The sequence below is a fragment of the Pipistrellus kuhlii genome, unplaced genomic scaffold (assembly GCF_014108245.1).
Source record: "Pipistrellus kuhlii isolate mPipKuh1 unplaced genomic scaffold, mPipKuh1.p scaffold_m20_p_3, whole genome shotgun sequence".
NCBI classification, from domain to species: Eukaryota; Metazoa; Chordata; class Mammalia; order Chiroptera; family Vespertilionidae; genus Pipistrellus; species Pipistrellus kuhlii.
In genome coordinates, this window is record NW_023425529.1 from 9,303,086 (window position 1) to 9,320,267 (window position 17,182).

General features: G+C 44.4%; 1 protein-coding gene across 2 annotated transcripts in view; it reads left to right on the forward strand.

Annotated features, from left to right (window-relative positions):
* The window catches only part of PAH (phenylalanine hydroxylase), a 47,071-nt gene that overhangs the window by 16,517 nt on the left and 13,372 nt on the right, over window positions 1–17,182 (forward strand). The window contains exons 4-5 of one of the 2 annotated variants that reach the window (XM_045587585.1): window positions 4,711–4,842; window positions 11,265–11,353. In XM_045587585.1, coding sequence (XP_045443541.1) covers window positions 4,711–4,842; window positions 11,265–11,353 — 221 coding nt within the window. The remainder of the gene's footprint in view (window positions 1–4,710; window positions 4,843–11,264; window positions 11,354–17,182) is intronic. The other variant, XM_036456680.2, reaches the window with a different exon arrangement.

The window sequence follows — 17,182 nt, forward strand, 5'->3', positions numbered from 1 at the left end:
TGGTGTTCAGTGTGCTCCCACAGGGGATCTTCACTCAGCCACAAGCCAGGCTGATGGATGTGAGTGCAGTGGTGATTGCAGGAGTCTCTCTTGCCTCCCTTGGCAGTGCTAAGGACTGATGCAGAGTGGGCCTAAGCCATCAGTCAGACATCCCCCAAGGGCTCTTGGGTTGCCATAGGGATATCTGACTGCCAGCTTAGGCCCAGTCCCCCAGGGAGTTGGACTAAGCTGGCAGGTAGACATCCCCCATGGGGTCCTTGACTGCAAGAGGGTGTGGGCACAAATTTTTGTGCATTGGGCCTCTAGTGTTTTATTAAATAATAAATTTAATAAATGTTTTATTTTTTAAAGCAGTTTCATGCTTACGGGAAAATTGGGCAACAAGTACCGAGAGTTCTCACATGATCTCTTTCTCTCCCTCCACTCCACCTCAGTTTCTCCTATTATTAACATCTTGCATCAGTGTGCTAAATTTTTAATAATTGATGAGCCATAGTGATACGATATTAATAACTAAATTCTATAGTTTATGTTATAGATCATGCTTTGTATTGTACAGTTCTTTTGGTTTTGACAAATGCAGATAATGACATGGTGATCAACAATGGTAGGTAGTGTCATGTATCCATCATTCCAGGTTCATGCAGTTGGTTTAACTGCTCCCCCCCCCCCCCCCCCCCCCCCCCCCCCCCCCCCCCCCCCCCCCCCCCCCCCCCCCCCCCCCCCCCCCCCCCCCAATGCCCTGTGATCCACTGATTTTTCTCTCCTTCTTCTCTTGATCCCTTTGGAAACAATTGAACTTTTACTGTTTTCATGATTCTGACTTTTCCAGAATGGTGTATAGTTGGGACCAGATTATGCAGTGGTTTCTTTCACTTAGCAACATATATTTAATTTCTTTATATCTTTTCGTGACTCAATGGCTCATTTCATTTCAGTGCTGAATAATGTCCCATTGTATGGATGTACTATATATATATAGCTTATCCATTCACCTATTGAAGGACATTTTGGTTGTGTCCCGGTTGTGGTGATTATGAATAAAACTGTTATAAATACTCATGAACAGGTTTTTGCGTGATCCTGAGTTCTCAGTTCATTTGGGTAAATATGTAGAAGTATAAATGCTGAGATGAATTAGTTTTTCTAAATAACTAAACAAGTTCTACTGTACAATCAAAAGTTGTGTTTTGTGTTTTGTATTTTGTTTTGTTTTTAAACACTGAAGAGTTTATGTCAAGCGGATTTCAGGCTCTGCCATTGAAAATAGCATTTTAATAGGCAGAGATATTTAAAATGAGTCAAGACCCACCTCTTAGCACAGGCCATTGACACAGTTTCTATAAGATGCCTCCAAGGACTTCCTAGAAGATCTTACTCCTTCTCTGCCCTCATCCTCCTGTGGCTATCACACAAGCCCATCCAGGGTTCTGCCCTTGCTGAGGGTGGACAGCATGCTCTTGGGCTCAGGTCACTAGGGGAGGGCACTTGGAATTCTTCCTCAGATCCTCCCTGTCCACCTGCCTCCCCCTTCCACCTTCCAAGCTGCTTCCCTGATGATCATCTCCTTTTGCTTTTCCGGCCACCTGCTCCCAACAGGAGCTGCAGGCTCTCAGGACAAAGGCCCTGCTGGACCCGGGGCCAGGCTCTGCCTCTGCTTGAAGCAGGTGGAGGCCTGGCCAGCTGCGGCCTTGGGGTAGGAAATCAAAGCAATTGACAGGCAGGCACACGGCCCCTTGGGGAGCCAGGGAAGATGTATGTAGATCAGATGAAGGGCTGGCAGCCTGAACTGGAGGCTCAGAAAGGCTCTTAATGGCCGTGGAAGAATAGTTAGGAGCCCAGATTTCGAAACCCGGGGACACCATGCTTAATAGAACTTGGGGCAAATTGCTGGCCTTTACGATCTCCCACTGTATCACATGGGAGCAACAAGAGACTCTGTTTCATAGGATTAATGAAATAACAGCGGTGGAGCATCGAAAGCAGTGCAGAGTGTGTTGAAGGGCTTAATAGACATTCTCTATACCACGATCACGGTTGCTATAAATAATGGCTCGAGCACAGGAGCTAGGAAAAGCCAGCCCACACACAGCTCCTTTTTCAGAGATTCTGAGAACCAGCAAATGACCTCGGAGGTCATGCAGCCCAACAGACTCCTTAATTTTTCATGGTACAAAACAGAGGCCGTGACTTGCCTTAAGGCAGAGTGGATCCAGTACAGTCGTGGGTAAGCGTGTGTTGAGTGATGCTTTGTGCCAGGCACTGTGCTAGGAGCTGGAGAGACAGAGGGCCACACTGCCTGTCCTTAAGGCTGGCTGACGGAGGCAATGAGACACCCAGGTGGATACCGTAGAGGGACAAGGGCTGAACATAGCACAGTTTTGATTCCCCAGCGGAGTGTTGAGATTTAAAATTGGGTTGACATTCTGCCTGGCGGAGAAAAACTCTGAGTACTAAGCCTCTAAAACAGCACATGTTTTGTAACTCTCATTTCTTCAGATACTTGGTTGCTCCATCCCATACTGGCTGCCCCTACCTGTCAGGGTTTCCTGACCTTCACATCCTCGTAACAGAACAGATGCTAGGGACACAGGTGATGCTGAAACTTGGGTAATTTTGCACCTGTGGAGAGAGATGGGCTCTTTGGGCTACTGGGGGTAGTTCTTATGAAGTGAAGCCTGGGCCCAGAAGCAGATTTTTTAGGGGAAACAGCTATCCCTTTGCAGAGTTGCTCTTTCTGCAGAGCTCAGTGAGAGGATGATTAGAGGAAGAAAAGCATCATGGTAGATCTGAACCTTTGATTCTTTTCACTTGACAAAATGCCCTGTCTAGTGAGGGGCTCAGACCTCAGGAGCAAGTCTGACAGCAGGTTGAAGTGGGAGATCTGAACCCCTCAGATCAATTAGGCTAAACCACTTTTCATTCTGGTGTTTAAACCATTCAAAAGGCCATGTGGGTGATAGAAAATGAAACTTTTCAGTTTTTTAATTGCTAAACTTTCCCCACCCAAAAGAGCTTAAGAGAAGGTTAATTATGGTGACAAGTTAAAGAAACCCCAACCTTCTTAAATGCCTCCCGGAGAAGCTGATGTGAGTTTAATAGGATTTTAATCCAGAGAGTCTTTTGAATACTTGAGTTCTATTCTCCTGCTACCCTCTCTTCTGATGACCTCAAATCCTTCTTCAACCCAACATAAAAGAGCATTAATATCTTCCATCGATCCATCTCCTAATCCTTTTATCTTTGCCTTTGAGTCGTCTGCATGACATTGCATTTGGAGGGAGGTGGGAAATTCCTACGTGGAGACAGATTGCAGCCAGCAAAAGCAGCCAGACCAAATGTCTGAGCTAGACGGAAGTAAAGGATCATCACCTTTGGAGAAAATTATCTGTTGGGAATTATTTTCCAAAAGCAAATGGACATTTAGTGGATTTTGTTCAAGCTGTGGTGATTATGAAGATCCTGGTGTGGAAGCAAAAGGAGTCCAGATTGCTCTTGTGTGTGAGGAAGTAGAGGGCTATTTATTTTATCTATCTATCTATCTATCTATCTATCTAGCCTTGGGGCAGTTAGGATTTTATTTCTTTTTTTTATTTGGATCAGTTTATGAAGCAACAATTTAAGGGGGAAAATCACTGCAAGAAGACCTAAAGCAACATCATTATACTCATTCCTTTTCTCTCATACACCTCTGCCCTCCCAGCCCTCTGGAGTTTTCTCTTTTCTGCTTCAATATTGCTGTCCCAAAGAACAGAAGTTTCAGATCAATTGGCATGAGAAGAAGGATAGGGAGGAATCTGAAAAGACCCTGAATTTGGGGCATAATGGTACGTGTGTGTGTGTGTGTGTGTGTGTGTGTGTGTGTGTGAATGTATGTTTGCATATTTTTTAAGAGACACAACTTCTCTTTTTAAGAGAAGTTGCTTAAGGCTGGAGGGAGGTCCAGATGGTTAGGGGTTTTATTCATTCCCATCACCTGTGCCTGTCTTTCTTCTCTCCTGCTGGCTGCTTCCTCTGCCCCTCTGTTGTGTGTTCCCTCCTTCTTGTTGTCCCCTTCTCAGTTCCAAATCTCTTCCCGTGCATTTCACTTGGCCCATGGGAGCCTCTCTGAGCTGTAGATGCTTGTGGTCCTGAGTCTGCAGGAGACCACGTATTTGCATGTTTGTAAAAACACACATATTGATGGCCATTTGCATTATACCTGGATTTTTCCTGGATGTGTTGATGTTGCCATACATCCTGGCAGCTGGCAACAGGACTTTTGTTTCAACATATTCCATCTTCCCCAACACCCAGAACTTGCTTCTCCCGGATCTTACTTCCTTAAACCTTGTCCCAGATCTTCAAGGTGACTGCTGGTGAAGTCTTTGTCTAAATCCTTAGGCATGGCCTGAGTCCTCTGAAGTCAATAGGGTTGGAGAAGGGATCCTGGAAAGTGATGGACATTCTATGGAAGAGTCTTCAGATATCTTTTTTAAAAATCATCCAATGTAGCTTGACAGTAACTTCAGTTGTAAGTGATAGGTAATCAGATCTTTCTGTGAGTGCTCAGAAATCAGAATTCAGTATTTGGAGATAGAGTGGGCAACCTGCAAAAATATGTTTATGAGATATTGACATCTTAAAAAGGATATTGGGAGGACATTCTAGTGTAGATTGTTGAGTGGAATAATGACCTTGCAGGTTATTAATATATACAATTGATTTCAGAGAGAGGAAGTGAGAAGGAGAGAAAGATGGAAACATTGATGGGACAGCAACATCTATTAAATGCTTCTTACATGCCCCCTATTAAGGATCGAGTTTGCAACCAGAGTTGTGCCCTAACCAGGAATCAGACAGGTGACTGCCTGGTGCATGTGACCTGCCAGCTGAGTCACACCAGCTGGGCACCTTGCAGGCCATTTAAAAAATGCATTTATTTCATTCATAACCATTTACTCATTTCATCCATTTATTTATTTCAACACATTTTTACTGTTTGTTTCATGGCTAGATTCCTTTTATCCATCCAGTTCTCATTCTCATTTTAACATATGGACAGAGAGAGAGAGCAAATGCTTTGCCTAGCATATCAATTATAGAAGTGGGCTCTGAACCCACCATGGCCACTGCCCTGACCAGGAGGGGCAGGGGAGAGCCTGGCACCACCATCCAGCATTTGGATCACTCCTTCTTACCAAGGCTTTCCTAAAGAAGGTTTCCTTATCTAGAAAGCAAGTAGATTCCCCTTCACAGAGAAAAAAAACAAACAAAAACCATTGAAAGTCTTCATGCTGCAGGACATTGGCAAACCACCCTCCTTTCTCAGGGGGAGATGTTGTGATTAGCACAGGGACTGCTTTTCTTGGGGGCTGGAGGTCATTGCCTTGGAGGAGAGACACCCAGGAGCCAGGGAGGGGGTGGGAGAAGCATCCTTCTATTTTGGGCCTAAGAAATGGAGGATTTATTGCTTTCATGGAGACAGGCTGGAGGCAGAAGTCTAGGGCAGGCTGGGGTGCCTTGTTGGCTAACCCCTGGGGCTGGTGAAAGTCTGGTGGAGGGAGGGGGTTAGATGGGATTCCGCCTGCACCTTGAACTGCTATAAATTTAAGGGGCCTGCTCTGACCCACTGGCCAGGAAGCAGGCTCCAGCTGGGTCTGTGGGGCCCTTTGGCTCAGGAGCCCTCCCAAGCCAGTCAGTCTCCCCTTGGTGTCTGAGCTGAGCAGTTGACCCCAACATAATGAGACCACGACGTGGGTGTCCAGGGCTAGCTCTCCCTCGGGCTGCTTCCCTTGGAACCAAATCAATATTCATTAATGATCTGCCTCCCCCCCTCCCCCATCCCCAGTGCCTCTGGCTTCACAGAGGGCCTCTGTTGCACCAGGCTACCCAAGTCATTCATTAACCACCAAGCCGGGCAGTCCGCGAGGCTATGGAGGGGCTCGCAGGGGCCAGCCCACCACCGAGGTATTTGCAAAGGTCATTAATGAACTAATCTGATTTAACTTTTCAAAACAGAGGCCGGGTCGTGGGGGTCAGTCTACATTTCCCAGCATTGTGAGTGAGAGCGGGTGGTGGGGAGGCCTGTGACCTTCATCGAAGAAGAGAAAATGTGTGGGAGGCGCTGAGAACTTAGGAATTAAAAAGTCACCACCTCTAAATCCAGAGAGGCCTGGGATGAAAGGTGGCAGGGCCCTGGGCTGTCCTGGGGATTATCTTCAAGAGCCTTTCGATTCCTGTTCAGGTTCGTCACCTCCTTTCCCTCTCCTGGGGAGAGCACAGGAATCTAAAACCAAGGACCCCTGTGCCGCCTACCTTATTCCGAGCCAGCCCAGAACAGTGGTGGAATACACAAGCTGCAGAGTTCTAACTCCAGCCCAGGGAGCTTGAGCAAGTCTGCTCATCTCTCTGAGCCTCAGTTTGCTCATCAGTAAAGCAGAAACAATAATGGTACCACCTAAGGTTGCTTTGAGAATTTTATTTATTTTTAAATATATTTCACTGATTTTTTTTTTTCCCAGAGAGAAAGAGAGAGGGATAGTTAGAAACATCAATGAGAGAGAATCATTGATCATCTGCCTCTTTCACACCTCCTACTGGGGATGTGCCACAACCAAGGTACATGCCCTTGACTGGAATCAAACCTAGGACCTTTCAGTCCGAAGGCCGATGCTCTATCCACTGAGCCAAACCAGTTTCGGCTGCTCTGAGAATTTAAGTAGATAATGGAAGGAAAGCATTTAGCACAGGATCTGGTGCATCGTAAATTCTCAAAAAAAATGTAACTTTAAATAATAATAATAAAAAAACAAGGTAGCTATAATTTTTTGGCTGGGAAATTTGGAAAAGCCCCGTTGTAGAGGATGGAGACACAGAAATGGATCTGCCCTACCACCAGTGGCCTGCGTCACCTTACTCAACTAGGAAGTGTCTCTGTGTAATGAAGACACAGCTTGACTTACTGTTGATCAGTTGTTCTCCCCCCAACCCAGCAGGCCAGTGAGGGATTGATTGCCTGACCCATTTTACAGATGGGAAGCCAGAGGCTCAGGCCTCAAGTGACATGCTCAGAGTCATGCAGTTTGGGGTGGGAGAGAGAAAACGTGAACATAGACCTGCTGGCTTCCAGTCCAGGGTGTGCACTCCCATTGAGCAGTATGAAGGGCAGGCACCGGTGTAAAGACTTGGTCCTGTCTTTGTCTGGGGTCCTCTGCAGTCTCTGTCCCTGGAGCCCATGGTGTCCCCACACTGCCCACTTCACAGCCCTGCTCGGGTTGGCCTCTTCCCCAGAAATTAAGGCCTGTTGGGACATTGATACCATATTCCCTACACCTCGAACTGCCTCTTCTGGGTCTCATTTCCTTCAGCCTTGTTTCTGCTCTCCAAGGGACAGCTGGTGAACTCCTCATCAGGAGGCCTGGCAGGGTCCTCTTTCTACCCGGACAACACATAGGCTGTATTTAGCTTCACCAAGACTTCAGTTGGTTGAGTCTTTGCAATTTTCCCAAATTTGCCACTTTTCTCCACCAAGGGGTCTGAACTAAGTCATGTGGCTCAACTAATGTTTTCCCTTGGGAAGACACACACACACACACACACACACACACACACACACACAGTCACTCAGAGCTGAAAATATGCTGGTTCTGCTGCCCTCTGGCGTCCAGTTGAGAAACAGCCAGCACACACAGCTGCGAGTCAATCAAGGTGTGGGACCAGACTTCTATTTGTGGGGTAAAGATCTTTGTTTCTTTGGTGAGAGGAGAAATGGAAAGGGTAAGGGCAATGCATTTTGGGAGCAGAGCAAATGGAGTGACTATACTTCCAGAAACAAGTGAGGCTGCACACAGATTGAACTATTGTAGAAGTGTGTTTTCAGGGGTCTAGGCCAATCTCAACCCGTCACAGGCATTCCGTAGGTCTTGGAATCTGAAACCCCAAAGGGATTGCAGCAGCAAGTGAATCCAAACTCTCACATTTTATGGAGAAGGAAACTGAGGCCCAGGATTAGAAAGCCTGTTAATATCAGAGCTGGGCTGACCAACAGCTTCCTGACTCTAGACTTGCTTCTCCTTCATTTCCCCTCCTCTCCCTAAATATCATCATCATTAAAATCTTTGTCATCCTAATGGTGAACTCTGAACCCTTATGTTGAGTCAGTCACTGTGCTGAGATTGTCACATTTGCTATTTTAATTCATGCAATAAGACAGTTTTTGTCCATTTTGTGGATAAAGAAACTAAGGCTCTGAGAGATAAAATGCTGGCTCAATTATACAATAAATAAGTGGCAGACCTTCTAGCTTTGGTAGAAGGCTTTCTATTTTGTCCTCTATGCTATGTTGAGTTAAGGGCCCAGTAAAAATAATTCCCTGGAGTTTGTAGTGGAGCAATAATAGTACGGATGACCCTTGAACAATGGGAGGTTAGGGGCACTGTCCCCTGTACTGTGTCAAAAATCCAAGTATCACTTAACTCCCCCAAAACTTAACTAACTACTAACAGCCTGCTGTTGACCAAAAGCTTTACCAATAACAAACGATCTATGAATAAATATTGAAACAAATCCGCACACAAGTGGACCTGTGCAGTTCAAACCTGTGTTGTGCAAGGGTCAACTGTATTTACGATGTGCTGGTACTGTTCTCAGCAAGTCACATATATTAACTCATTTACCCTCATATTGTTCTTCTAAAGTAGTACATTATAGCACTATTATTATCCCCAATTTATTGCTGCGAAGACTGAGGCACAAAGAAGTTCTTGGGTGCCACAGATAGTCAGCGCAGAGAAGGTGTTTCAGCCCCAGCTGTCCAGCTCTGTTGCCCATCTTTGTTCCTGTTGTTATTATCATCACAGAGAGATAATTGGGAGACATGGGCTGGGCTTTGAGGCCATGGGAACCCCAGGTGGGAAGCTGCAAAGACAATCAGGCAGGCAGCTGTCCAAACCAGTGTGCTCTGCCCCCAGCCCATGTGTTGGGGTGGATTCATGGTTAAGGCCTGAGACAGCGGAGTAGCCAGACTTGAGTTAGTCACTGACCATTGTTTTCTAGCAGTGTGTGTTTGGGTTTGCTATTCAACCTCTCTGTACCCTAGCTTCCTCATTGTAATATGGGGAGACCAATAGCACTCACTTCATAGGTCAAATATTACTTTTTATTACTCACATAGGCAGTAGAGATCTTAGCACTTCAGATCCATGGAAATAAGGCTCAAAATGAACATTTATTTAAATTTTTTTATTTATTATTATTTTTTTTAATGAACCTGTATTAACACTGCTGAGAAAAGCCTCCTGTTTTGATGGAGTGTGTCTAGATCATGGATGACGTTTCCTTAGTATGGCCACTAGATGGCACACATGCTATTTCCTGCCTGACCTGGACCTGAGTCTTTGGGCAGAATCAGAAATAATTTGCCCCAGGTGGAAAGCTACCTATTATGGGCCCGACACTGGGCTGCACGCCTTGCCTACATTCTTATTTACTTCTCACAGCAATCCTCATATTAAAAGAGGCATTCCAACCAAAATGCTAAGCGAGCACCTGGTACATGGTAAGGCCTCAACATTTTTTGCTATGCTTCCCATTATTGTTGCTTTTATTCCCATTTTTATAGTTAGGACTGAGGCACAAGTAGGATAATAGGTAGATGGAGCCTGGAGTCAAACCTAGGCCAGGTTGACTGCAAGTTCAGTATCCTTTCCCCTAAATCTCATTTCAGGGTATTGAGGGGTGCCTTGGGCTCACGTCACAGTCCGCCCATTATGTTTACTTATGTTCTCTATTTATTTTCTGGGTCTACCACTTTCTTACTCCTGTGTGATTATAAAATAGTTACTTAGGCTTTCAGAGCCTCTGTTTCTCATTTGAACAATAGAAAGCATAATACCTTCCTAACGTTGGAGACGCTTCAGAAATAGCAACTAAACCAGAATTGATATTCCATGCATGATGGTTACTGTTATTAATGCCTTACATGTTAACATGACCAGACTTTTCCCCTTCCTTCCTCCCTCCCTTCCTTCCTATTCTATCCTCTCTCCCTCTTTCCTTCCTCTTCTCCTTCCTTCCTTTCCTCTTATGCACCTGGAACTACAGTGCACTCATAGTTCCTGCCCTCATGGACCTTACAGTCCAAAATGCCCTAGTCTCTGTTCATTCCTGGGACAATGCCACTCTTAGGATTGCTATAGGCCACAGCAATCTGGGTGCCACCACCTCTGCATGACCAATGTCTGCAGGCCACACAGCTCAGACCCCATCTTCTTTCCTATTATGCTGCTCCAAACACACGCAAGCCCACAGATTCCTTGGATTCTGCTAAGCATTCTAAAATCCTGCTACCTGACTCCATTCAGTCCATTTCACCAGTGGCTTCCAAATGGGTGTTGGCATCCAAAGAGTCTTCCAGGATGCCTGGGACTATTGCGAGGGAGACCCGTGATAAGAAGATGGGGTCTCACGGGCTCATCCTTGCTGACAATATAACAGCTCTGGTTTAATCTGGATTGTATTCTGGGATTTCATCCATATTCTGCTGCTAAAGAAAAACATAAAAAAACTGTTCCTCTCTACTATGATAGGTGGGAAGGAGATTAATTTTGAGATAATTCAGAGAAAATCTCCAGGAAAGAGAAAATGCTTGGGAATGTGACTTAAAATTAGTTTCTACCAAGCTAAGTGAAATAGGCAGAGAGAGAAAGACAAATACTGCATAGTGTCACTTATATATGGACCCTAAAAAATAAGTTAAACTCATAGAAACAGAGCATAGACAAGTAGCTGCCAGGGGCTGAGGGTGGAGGAAATAGGAGATGGTAGAAGGCTACAAATGTTCAGCGATAAGGTGAATAAGGTTTGAGGATCAAATATATAAAACAGTGATATAGGTGGTAATACTGTATTGTATACTTGCAATTACCTAAGAGAATAGAACTTAAATGTTCACATCCCTCTGAAAGAAGATAAATAAGTGTGAGGTGATGGATGTGCTAATTAAAACGTGGGCTGGGATTCTTTCAATGTATACATACATCAAATCACAGTCATGTACCTTTCAAATATCTTACCATTTTGTCACTTATACTTGAACAAAGCTGAAATTAAAAAAAAATAGTTTTCAAGGAAAACAGGATATAGTTTTTGAATCAGTAATTTGGTGGCTGTCTGGAACTCCACTTTCACTACCACTGACTTGACTAATTGGGGCCGATTGCATACTTCTGATTTTGACCATGTCCTGCCAATCTGCTGCTCAGTTGGCTCTTTCTGTTTTTCAGTACCTTGGTTCCCAAGGACCATTCAAGATCTGGACAGATTTGCCAACCAGATTCTCAGCTATGGAGCAGAACTGGATGCAGACCACCCCGTGAGTCCATGGCCCTGCCCATGAGATGCTTTTGGTTACTCCCCATGCTACTCTGGAGCAATGTGTCTTTGTTTTCTTGTACAGCAGCCATTTATTGAGTGCCTACTCACACACCATCATCATTATCATAGCCATTATTGTTGTTGGCTCAAATATGAGTTATCTAGAAACTATTGTTTATATCTGATATATGCATATAAGTGTGTAGACACACCCACAAACACACTCAGATACGTAAGTAATCTTTATTTCTCTGACTTTCTACAATTACAGAGGTTTAATTCAAGTGCTTGGAAGACAGCAAAGTCTACTAACAACTCTGCCAGATCCAGGGGTCATGGGGAGTGGTGACATTGAAATGGATCTTGAAAACTGAGTGGAAGATGCTAGGCAAACAAGGAGGCAGGAGGCAGTACATGAAGGAACAGTACATGTGAAGGTTCAGGGTCCTGAAAATACCTGGAATATTTTAGAAGGGCTGGCTGGTGTGGTAGGTGTGAGGGTCAGGTTTTAAAAGATGGAGAACTCAGACTGCGACCCATGACCTGTGGGCAGGGGAGTGGGTCCTTTAATGGCTTCTGGGTAGAGGACCATTGTGGTGAGATTTTATCCCCATTTTCTCTGGGGTTGGGGGTCCTAGGATGGAGCAGCCCAGCCTCGCTCAGAGCTAGTTCTAGCAGCCTCTATAGGCAAGAGGTGTAACCATGATCATGTTGACTGTTCTTTACTGTCCGTCCAGGCAAGAGACTTCATTCATCTTTAAATGACTTGAAGGCTGTTTCCATTTGCAGTGGGTTAGTCTAACACTAAGGGACTGTCTGTATTTTACCCACAGTCTAATTTCTTCTCATGTCACATGGGTCCTTACAGTTGAGTAAGTTGTGAATGATCCACTTTGACATGTCTGGGGCCTCTTGGCTGGAGGCCCTGAGAGCAAGGCATCTTCAAAGATATGGTTTCTGCCCTAACTGGTTTGGCTCTGTGGATAGAGTGTTGGCCTGTGGAGTGAAAGGTCTGAGGTTTGATTCCAGCCAAGGGCATGTACCTGGGTTGTGGGCACATTCCACTAGGAGGTGTGCAGGAGGCAGCTGATCGATGTTTCTAACTCTCTATCCTTCTGCCTTCCTCTCTGTAAAAAAAAATAAATCAATAAACATATTTTTAAAAAAGATAGGATTTCTCTGCAAAGCTGTCTGATGACCTTTGACCCAGACAATGGGGTTGGCCCATTGTGGCCTTTCTCCTCTTACCAAGCTCCAGAGCCCTTGCCCTGCCCCACATCCCTTTCGTTGGCCACACCCCGTCATTTGGGGATGTGAGAACAGAGGCTAGTCCTTAGACCTGGCCATCTCCCCACCTCTGTCCTGGTGCCTGCCTTCTGAGAGGCAGATGGGGCTGATCTTAAAATTCTGGAGTTAATTTCTCCTTACAGTCTCAGCCCACGTCTTTGGCTCCCTGGCCTCTCAGTGACATGCATTTTATCGTAAAAATATAATTTATCAGGTACACTGTTCCCTTGAGGAGAGGCCAGGCTCTTCCCGTTCCTTCCCGTGGCTTCTCATCCCAGAGATGGGCCAAGGTCAGAACAGGCCCTCCAGGGTGTGGGTAGAGGTGTTCCTTGGAGAGGACCCTCTGTTCCTCTGTCCCACAGGCTCCGGAGGGGTGCACCTTGCCCTGACCCCTGCTCTTGGCAGTAGGCACTAAGGTTTGACCCAATAGCCCACACCAGGGCCTCCAACACAGCCCAGCTGGAAAATGAGCCAGGGAGGGATTGCTCCTGAGACAGAGATGAAGGGGAATGAAATAGACTAGCTGTATCAGTTCCTCCATCTCTCCATCCCTCTATCCCTGTCCCCTGTCTTCCTTCCACTTAATGTTTATTAAGCGAATGATATTCAGAGCTAACATTTCTTGAGTGTGGATGTGTACCAGACACTATGCTCAATGCTTTCCCTGCATTTTAAAAGCTTAAATGTTCTAATCCATGGGAAGGTTGTACTTTCTCATTTTCCAGTGAGAAATCTCAGCCAGAGAGGGCTGTGGGCTCCTGTGTCTGTGAGTTGTGTCCCAGGCCATGTGCAGGGAAGGGGGCTGAAATGATTAATAAAACAGGATCCCTTCCTTCCAGGAGCCTCCAGTTGTAAAGGTTGAAACAAGAGGGTGAGTGGCTACTCTTCCAAAGGGATGGCAGAGGGGATGAGGGTGGCAAGCAGAATGCAAGTGGGTCTGTTTGATTTCCATTTCTAAAAGCAATTCTCCTTTCTCCAACTGTTCTCAGCCTCTGTGCTTGGTTCACATTGCTTCCTTTGCAGGGATGCTTTTCCTTATCCCCCAGATGCCCCTTCCCTGCTGTAAGGCTTCTATTTACTTTTATTATTATTATTATTATTATTATTATTATTATTATCAATTGTTTAAAATTTTACATATGTCTACTTTTCCCCAAATTAACCGCAACTCCCAGCCATTTCTACCCTGGGCAAGCCCCACTGCCTCAGTGTCTGTGTCCATTGGTTATGCTAATATGCAAGCAATATTTACTTTTAAGGCCCAACTCACATATCTTGGCCTCCCTAGAGCCTCCCATCCACCTGGACCCCAGGCCCAGTGGTTCCCACACTCATGCTGTAGAGCTGTGTCATTGTGATTTATACTTTGAGCACAGAGTATCAGGTCAAAATAAATTCACCACTTCATAACTCATAATAACCTTCAGGAGCCATAAGACATATGCAAGTGGAGGGTCATATTCATGTGTCCTGAACTAGAGTCTATGAAAAAGATCTCATGATCAAAGGGAGAAACACTGTGTTCTAAAACCCCATTTTCAGCATTTACAAGTTCCATGGTCTCATTAGAGGCTTTGGAAATCCTGCAAAAAAGAAACTCATTTCACCTAATGTTTCTCAAACTTGTTTACCCATGGAATCCCTTACTGACCCTTAGCATCATTATCTTGAATGGTAGTGTTCCATGGAATATAGTTTGGGTATTATTTGGCTAAATCATAAAGCAAAAAGAGTGTATGAGTAAGTACCAGGTTTACTGCTATGCTATCAGTTTTAATGTCACTGTGGGAAGAATGGTTAGGAAGGACTTCCCAAACAGGGAGATCTGAGTTAAGCCCTCTGGTAACCAGGGTAGGCTAACTGCTTACTTATCAGACAGCCCCCAAACCTCCATGGCTTAACCCAAGAAAAGTTTATTTCCAGTGTAGTCAATAGGGAAATTGCTCCATATGTAGAGATCAAGTCTCCTTCCAACTAAGAGCTGCACCATCTTCCAAGTCCTTGGAGTCTGAGCCTGGTGCCAGTGCCTGGAAAAGACAGAATGGCTCATGGGAGGTTCACATGGGCCAGGATAGAAGGTGACTCACATCTCTTCACTCAAATTCCACTGACTACAGCTCAGTCATAGGCCCACAACTAACCTGGTAAGGATGCAGAGAAAAGTAGTTTAGCAATATTCTCAGAGACAATGAAGGAGATACAGTGACCCCTACCACTCAGAGCTCTCTCTTTCAATTTCCCCAACACCTGCCCCCATGTCTAAACTCTAGATGAAGACCCACACTGCAGAAAGCTTTCAGTGGGGAAAATGTGAGCAACCAAAAACTGTCCTGTGTTTATTTCTGTTCTTGATCCAAGTCTCTCAAACTGTTTTTCAACTTGCCAACAAGAACCTGCTCTTCCCCAAGACCAGGGACTATATTTCCAATACTTGTCTCCTTTTCTCTTCCTTCTGCCCACTCAACCTTCTCCACCTGAGGGCCTGTCAGAATCTATCCTAAAAGTCAGCCAGTAGAGTCATCATCAATGACTTGTAGGATTCTAACTAAGTTGCTCTGACAAAGTGTAATTTTTAAAAAATTAGAAACAACTGTTATACAGGTATATATAGTGAACATGTGTCAAAGATCCATGGATTCAGAAATGAGGGACCCAGCAAGATGACAAAGACGGTGCAAAGGAAGACACAAGAGACCAAAGTATAAATGTTTTTTGAAAAATAGAGTTCTGGAATAAGATCAGAAAGATGGTTTCACAAATTACCAATGTCCTAGAAGGCAGGGAAGCTGTAACTGTGAGTGTTCTCTTTTCTACTAAACACAAATCATTTGCAACAGGATCATAAAATAAAATATATTAGAACTAATATTTTGGAATAAATATTCATCAGTATCCAACTTTGAAGTGTTGGGGCCTTACTAAGTTGTAAATTGCACTTCAAGCAAATGTCTGTTCCCCTGGAGCACCCAGTGAGCTTGTTAAATAGTGATCTGATAGGATTTTGAAAAGGCACCCCATTACGTTTGCTTTGCTTATGTTTGCATAATTTTTAATAGGTCTTACTCAGGAGTGTGCCAAGTATGCCGGGTACAGAAAATCCAGTGATAAGTAAGACAAACAGATTCCTGAATTAAATAATTATTAACAAGTATAATGATTGTGCCATGCCGGTGTGGTTCAGTGGTTGAGCATAGACCTATGAACCAGGAGGTCACTGTTCAATATCTAGTCAGAGAACATGCCTAGGTTGCAGGTTCCATCCTCAGTAGTGGGCGAACAGGAGGCAGCCAATCAATGATTCTCTCTTATCGATGTTTCTATCTTTCTCTCCCTCTCTCTTCTTCTTTGAAATCAGTAAAATTATGTTTAAAAAATAAGTATAATGATTGTCTAAAAGGAAAAACACTCAGATTGCTGAGAGAGTGTATTGTAGAAGAAAACCAATAAACTGGAAAAATCAAGGAAGGTGTGATGTAAACCAAGATAGAAAGACTGAGTAGTAGTTTATTGGTCTGAGAAAGTGAGGAAGAGTATTCCAATTAGAGGGAATAGAGTGTGTGAAGGCCTCCATGTGGGGGGTAAAGCGTGGTGTGTTTAAATAATTAGAATAAGACCAATCTGGACAAATTTGGAGATATAATATGTAGTTGTGCAGAGAGTAGGAAATACACTAGTAGGTAGGGCAGGATCACATAAAGCCCTAAGGACTATGCTCAAGATTTTGAACTATATCCTAAAAGTGATTACAAGCCATTGAAAGTTTCTAAGGAGGGGAGCAACCCTACCAGATTTGCATTTTGTTAAATTTACATGGGCTAAAGTGAAGAGAGATGGTTTTGGGGAGGAGACAAAGAAAGCAGCTACAGTTGACATTAATATTACTTTTATTAGTTCCAGTCTGTGTGACTAAAGATGGCATTTCTGAGGTTTAAGCTTAGCTATGATATCAGGAAATAATGATATAAGATCTCTATCTAGAAGGATACTCAGAACTTTTCAATATAGCTACCCTTTTTTCCCAAAGCCTCCCCAAAAACAAAATCACATGCTACAACACACTCAGGTAACAAAAATCCTGAGAATAAGGAAAGTAATCGTGTGTAGACTGTACACTGTAGAATTCTCTATACTTTCTTCCATCTGTCCTCCCCTCTCCCGCCTTCCCCTCATCACTTCTTCACCAGCAATCTATTTTCCTGTCAAAACATACTTGGTTACCCGCAGTGCAACTCAAATTGCTGCTATTAGCCTAATTGAGACAGGGTGATTATAAATAAATTACATGCAGTGTTTCTGACATTGCTGCTGTTAGACTAAATTGGACAGGATGATTAGTCATCACCGACCATAGCTTCATTCACAGTGTGTTCCACGTGGTGTGGAGGCCCTGTGGTCCCCGGAGCTCATAGGATGGAAGACCAGCTCCCTGAGAGATGGACTTCCAGGTTATAGCTCCCTTTCACTGGTAATAAGAAGAGCAAAAGCCTATGCAGTCTAGTTGATGGGATTCCCCTTGCAGGCTAATAATGAACTTTTTAGT